Source organism: Pundamilia nyererei, unplaced genomic scaffold (genome assembly GCF_000239375.1).
Source record: "Pundamilia nyererei isolate P.nyererei 1_Seehausen unplaced genomic scaffold, PunNye1.0 scaffold00008, whole genome shotgun sequence".
Lineage (NCBI taxonomy): Eukaryota > Metazoa > Chordata > Actinopteri > Cichliformes > Cichlidae > Pundamilia > Pundamilia nyererei.
This window is the reverse complement of record NW_005187409.1, coordinates 7,133,281-7,140,438: the sequence shown is the minus strand read 5'-3', so window position 1 is coordinate 7,140,438 and position 7,158 is coordinate 7,133,281. Positions and strand designations below refer to the sequence as shown.

Genomic DNA, 7,158 nt, shown 5'->3' with positions numbered 1-7,158 from the left:
GAAAAACTGTATAAAGTCTGATAAATGATAAATAGGTCTAAATGATTCAATTTAAGCTGCATTGTGGTGGAATAAAACCTTAACATGTGAATGAACAGAAAAAATAAATACTCTGCACCACGTGGGTCAAAACAAATAAAAACAGGGTGCAAAAAGGGACCCCCCCCCTCCAAAAAAACAACAACAAAAAAACAAAACATGACATCAACTGTCCTCTGCATCTTTAAGACATGCACATAGAGATCTTGCCGTGTACTGGCAATTTTAGCAGAATACTGTTGGAAAGTTTTTGTGGAAACCCTGAAGCCATGGAAAATCCTGAGACTTGTCTGTAAAAATAACTAACTCCACTGTTTATTCATTCTTTTGCTGCTTTTTGGCAATAAAATTGCAGTATCAGAGTGCAGTGCCTGTCTGATGCTTTACTGCCCAATGTGTTTACATCAGGAGGAGAGGGGAGGAGCGGAGGAGAAAGTAGCATCGGCCAAAGTGCACCGAAGAGAGTTTATTTTGGCAATCATACAGGAATAGAACCAAGCTGGAAATTACACGAACGACATAAAGAAAAAAAAAGGACACACACACCGATAAATTATTTAAGACATTTTTAATAATAGTTCAGTGTAACAAACGACAACTGGGTGCATTGTTATATAGCCATACAGAAATCTCTGGGAAAAAAATTACATTAAAATAATCGTTTAAAATTTACATAGAAAACAATATCTAAAAAAAAAAAAAAAAGAAAAAAAAAGAAAAAGGACTTGTTGAGAAAAGGAAAAACTCAAATTTGCAAAAATATTCCAGTGACATCGTTTACCTCCTCTAGTTTTCCCTTGCTCCTCACTTCAAAAACATTTGTTTTTCAGGGTGCATTACACACAATCAATCTACAGGTGTGCACTTGAAGTCATAGGCAAAATATTGCGGACATTAAAACAGCAACCGTGTCAACCATTTAAATACAGCTACGACATATTTGTGCTTGAGATGAGGCGCAACAAAATATTTGTTATTCTCAGTGTTATTTGATAAAAAAAAATGATGCACCATCACTGGAAGCGCTCCAGTGCGTCATCTTATTTCCTTTTGTGTTTAATTATCATTTTGTCCAAAGACGGCACATTCTTATAGGAAGATGGAATAACGATACTGGTGATGTCATGAAGTTTTGGAGCTAAAAGGATTTTTCTCAGTCATCACTGCCATGAAGCACTGACCTTGAACCAGCAGGTTTATTCAAGAGTGTGCGAGGTGTGCCAGCGGTTTGTACATCCTGAGACTGACTAGGTATCACGTCTGGGGAGCGCGCTACAATAATGTGCTTGCATAGTAATAAATATTGCATGGAGCAGCTTACATCATCTCACCAGATTCCTGTCAAATAGTACACCACAACATCATGGCAACATGTATGCTGATGGCTGAAAACAAATAGAAACGCAGCCAGACATTCAAAAACTACTGCTGCAGTTCAGTGGGAGGGAAACAAGCGTGCACGCATGCACGCACACGTATATCTCAGCAGTTTTTGGGCAGTTTTCCAGTATGCTTTATCTTCAGCAGAAAGACCGAAACGCTGTTCATGAAACCTAACATTTATGACAGCATGGTCGGTACCATACAGTAATTACAGATGGCAGTACATACAAACTTACAAGCACAAACACACATGTAGGAAACTGACTAAATATAGGCAGCTACTTCACACAGACTTTTTCATATACAAACACACAGGCATGTGAACTGCTCAGGCTGGGTGTGCATGGAAACACCCTCTGAAAAAGCAATATTTGTTTTGGTTGGACTCTGTGGAAGAACATTTTTGCTGTCGACTATCTTGCCTTAGATTTTGTGTGAATAATCATGTTCATGTTTCATATAAATGATATGGGCACATATGGTAACAGACAAGTTTATATAATTAATCCCTCCCTTTAAGCACACGGACACCTGTGCGCTATGCCCTTTCTCGCTAAAGAACATGCTGAAATATAAACCCAGGTGATAACTGCTGTTGATGAGGTGTCAGGCAGGACCAGTGCAAACTGTGACCGTATTAAACCCAGAAGTGAAATGATAAGACTGGATTTCTATCAGTTGGCACTTTGAATAATACAGTAAAATGATTACAAGCAGTAACATACGGAATAACAAATAATTACAAAGAAAATTGTTTCATCTCTTTAAAAACAGAAAACATCAACAAAAAACAAACAGCAAAGTGGTCTTGGCTGGAACATCCTGACAAGATGATGCAGGATGTGCCAAAATCTACACATTCTCAGTCTAAATCTGGGAATAACCAAAAAAAGAAGGGGAAGAAAGATAAAAGAAACAAAGTGGATCCTCCTGAGTAAGTCTTTGGAATGGCTAAAGATGTCCTTTGAGTGACAGGTGAACCGAGTGATGTAGAAATAAAGAGAAACAGAAAAAAAACAAAAACAAAACAAAACAAAACAACATGAACACCTTATGTGCATGTGATGGAAAAAGCAATTCAATCTTTATGACAGTGTCAGAGTTCTCAAGGCTGGTGAAGACCATGCAGAGGTTGAAACTGAGGTGAGAGCCCCGCCCTTAAGTTCTGCATCTCTCTGTCGTCTCAAAAAACAATGTTATTTTAAAAGACTGTCCTTTTAAGACATTTATGGAAAAGAAAGCAGGCCATTATTCAGTAAACTAATAGCAGATGATTATTGGCCCCTGGAATGCCTAAGAAAGATAAATCTGACTTTAGATAGACTGGCTGTATAGGTTAAAAAAAAAAAATCAAAACTAAACAAAGAAAAAAAGAAAAACAAACTTCTACCTGGGTACCTAATTAGACCGAGAAGTCGCAGACTCAAGCAAGTCCTCTAATGACTCTGCTTCTTCTAGTTTTGGCTCCACTTTATCATCTGACTTTAACTTTTTTGCAGAAGGTTTACCCAATGAAGGCTTATCTTCCTGCATCAGCTCTTTGGCCAGAATGTTGGTCACCACATTTCCAGCTCGTCGGTGGTTGGCTGACAAGAACAAAGAAACAAAGACAACGCAACAAAGTCAGACATCATTTTTAATCATACCAAACCCATAAGAAACATCAGCGCATGCCATGAGGTGACATATCAAATAAATACTATGATGAAATCTGCAACCATTCTGCAATTCAAATATAATGGTTTAATTAGTTAACAAACCAGCCACTAAGATGCAAACGCATTCACAAGTATGTACCTATAATAACCCCCCCCCCACACACACACACACACAGACAAAGACGAGTAGTGGGGCTGTGCATGTATGTGGATTAGCGTCATATTTGGAGCAACTCACTTCTAATGTCAGATTACGCACAACGTGGTCTTAAGCGGTGAAAAAACTGGAGAAAGTGTAGAAATGCATGGAGGAAGGAAAAGCGGGATGATAAAATGCAGAAATGGAGAATGTGTGTGTAAAATGAGGAGGGGAGAGTAAAAAGGGGTAAGACACCATGAAAAGCGGGATGATTCATACTGTGGGAAGATTAAAGAGACAGGGATGAATGAAAATGAGACCGAAGAAGGAACTGAGTCAGATGAGGAAAAGCTGCAAGGGGAGGACTTGAAGTGACACAAATAGGAAGTTATGTATATATTATTTATATAGATGAGGAATACTGGAAGCAGAGAGAAGAGATTAGATACACATGGACAGACAGAGAAACAGAACAAGCGTGACAGATCGTGCCCTGAGGATGCTTTCGTTTTTATTCTTCTACCTGCTTACCGTCTTTTCCTTTCCTCCCACACAGGCACCAGCAGCAGCCTGGCTTTCTCTCATTCCCTCAATCTATCCTTTAGCACTCCTCACTCTCATGTGTGGGAGGACAGCTGTGCAGCAGCAGCCATTTTGAATTATATAGGTCAGTGGGAGATTGTGTTTGCTGTTATTTTATGCTTGATGTTTATTCAGAAACTCCAATCCTCAAAAAACATCAGTAAATCCACACGTGAATGTCGAGGAGAAAAAAAATGCAGATTAATCCAGCACACCAACAGACACACACATGCAAATTAATCATGGTAGCACATACAACATATCGAGTGTTGTATGGTTCTCACAGGAGTAGAACAAAAAGCACCACAAAAAAACACACACAAAGTTACCAAGCAGGTCTCCAGAACTAGTTGTGACAAAGACACAATTGAGTCTGGGGAGAAAGAGGAGAAGGAGTATTTGTAGATTTAGGCTTGTCTTCTTTGTGAGTCTCAGCTGGTCTGAGCAGCACACAGACAGCTAGTATATCAAATTATCACCTTACACCCTTTGCTATGAGAGATTACTCCCCTGTCATAAACACCGGTACATGGGTGCACTTTATCTTCTCCTCAGTGTACTTTCATACTTCCTCCGTCTCTATTTTTGTCCCTCACTTATAAACTTACTAATTAGAAATTATGCAAATGATCCAGAAACTGTGTGTGTGTGTGTGTGTGTGTGTGTGTGTGTGTGTGTGTGTGTGAGTGTGTGAGTGTGAGTGAGAGAGAGAGAGAGTGAGCGTATGTGTCCTGTGCTGAGCTTGTCCTAAAAATTCCAGCCTACAGAGAAAAGCCTCTTCAAAGGCTGTCAGACCTAGCTCCTTGCCTCTCTCATCCTCCTCCACTTCCCTCTTGAGAGAGAAAACAGAGAAGAGGAGGTGAGAAGAGGTGATACAAGTCAGGATGAGAAGGTTGTTACATTGGAAGCAGGATGAGAAAATATGAATGTAGACAGAAACCTACTGATTGAAGTATGGAGAAGAAACTCTGAAGCTAACTACATTTAAACATAGTTAACATGTGTGAACTAATATGTGTAAGAAGTGAATACATGAACAGACTGAAGTTTTAAAAAGAACATCAAAGTATTTTTAAATATAACATAAACACAAGTAATAAAGGCTGGCAATCTACATGATATATTGAAATGTTTTCAATTATAACCCACACCTAATGAGTTTAGTGGGTATCCCTTTCTTCCCACTGAACACTGCTTAGAAGAACTTCTGATGCCACTCTGGTTTTACCCACAGCCAAAAGAAAATCAACACAATTATATAGATTTTTTTTTCTCAACCAGATTTCCATGATGGATGTTTTTCTTTATGAAATGGTCCAATATGGCATAACATGCAAATATTTCTGCCACATAAAGTAATAAAGATGTATAAAGCAAAAACAACAGATACATCTCGACACAGATTTGCATATTTAGGCAAAGTGAAAAGATCTTACTGTTTAAAGCTTTCAGATCCAAACTACACAAAGATATATTCAATTCTCCCTGACCAATCACATTCAACAAATGAAAAGCAAACAACTGATTTCATGTGTAAAGATTAATATTGTGAAAACAGCTGTTAGATATCTCATAGATCACTGGAAGGAGCTGTTTCAAGCCTGAGAGAAAACACGCAGCATTTTTTTGATCCTGAAACATATCAAAGAGCCTTCATACTTTTCAGAAATGCAACAGTTCTTCACCAAACGCCATTATAAACAAACAGGAAGTTTTCAGCATGTGTGTTGCATAAACATACTAGATCTGATATTGACTAAATGATCCATGTAACTGTTATGAGGGCTGGTTGTTACAACAGGAAATGAGATATCAGGACTTACACAAAGACTGTTTTGGGGTTTATTTACTGATGAGTGTGAGATTGAATTTGTGTTTGCACACAGGAGGTTGGGTCAGTGGTACAAAAAGTATAGTGAAAGATCATCTGTAACAAATTACACCGCAGGAGTCTTTATAATGACTACCTGATTAACATAAGAATGCTTTGTTGTATAGTGCATACTGCTGCCTTTATGAGGGGAAAATAGAGAAACAGGAAGGAAAGTGATGAGAGGATTTGCAGACGGGCAAGTGTAGGACAGATGGAGAGGAGACTGTAACAAGAACTAGCTTAGCTCTTTTGTTAAGGTAAAAATCTCACCCTTATCTTTCATCACAGATTTAACTGCCCCACTATAATGAGTATGAAATCCATATGGCGGTATTACAAGGGAGCAGCCATCTTCACACCCTTTGTTGACTCTACAGAATCTTTAGAAAAACCACAGTCACAACACAACATGGTGCCACATATAGGATGATGGTGTGTTTGCAGATGCAGACTGGACCTCCATCAGTTTCTCCAACTTAGCAGGGACTTGTATCGCCCTCCTCAGGTTGCACTGTGTAACACAGCGCTGCTCTGCAATAAAGTACTGTGGGAAAAGTGACGTCATCTGACACCACTAGTGGCTGTGGGTTAAGTATTGATGCATAAGCTTGAATTTTAGGTCACAGTCAACTGGTGCATACTGGTGTCGTCGACCTTTATTGCCTCAGTGGGTATTAAGCAAGCATGTGACCTCACCAGTTTTCTAGTTATGGCTTGACATTGATATTGATGAGCACCCTCCCATTGTTCTAAATTGTCTCACTAGTATGAATGCGTGTGTGTTTGTGAACATCTGTGAAGGGGTATTTTTCTGTTTTAGTAGGAGTGGACCGTCTGCAGAGCTGGCGTGTGCCTCTATTGTTGCTAAGCCCTTTATGTCTGTCTCTCTGTTGTGATTGGTGCTTTGTCAGCTAGTTGCTACTATGATTGGTTGCTCTAGCAGGGGTCATGACCCAGCAGATGGGTTTCTTGTGTGTTCATAGACACGTCATTCCTCTACTTAAATGGCTCTGAACACAACGAAATTAGCCCGATGTATCCAAGCTGTCTATGTTTCTGCAAAGTAACAGACAGACGCAAAGCTAACAATCTAAAGCTCAAACCAAAACACTGATAGTGCTGGATGCAAGTCTGTCTGTCTTCTGGAATGAAATTTGCCAGTTTGAGTGCATGTATGGGTATGCAAACATCCATGTGTGCCTTTGTTGGCATGCGAGCATCTGGTGTGTGTGGGTGTGTGTGTGTGTGTGTGTGTGTGTGTGTGTGTGTGTTTGTGTGTGTGTTTGTGTGTGTCTCTGTGTTTAAGAAGGGGGTAGACAGACGGAGGGCAGACAGCTGAGGATCCCCCATACAGTCTGCTCATTCGACGCAGCCAACACTCCCACATGGACAAAGTGAGCTGAGGTGCAGGTCAAAGGTGAGGAGTTTTATAGCTTCCACAGCCTCGTGGCTACCCATTCAGTCACGCTGTGAAAAAATGAGCG

General features: G+C 39.8%; 1 protein-coding gene across 1 annotated transcript in view; it reads right to left on the bottom strand.

Moving 5' to 3' along the window:
- Nucleotides 1-759: 759 nt before the first annotated feature.
- Nucleotides 760-7,158, bottom strand: part of diaph1 (diaphanous related formin 1) — a 101,695-nt gene continuing 95,296 nt past the window's right edge. Inside the window, exon 28 of the mRNA XM_013916201.1 lies at nt 760-3,008. Coding sequence (XP_013771655.1) covers nt 2,821-3,008 — 188 coding nt within the window. The 3' untranslated portion in view covers nt 760-2,820. The remainder of the gene's footprint in view (nt 3,009-7,158) is intronic.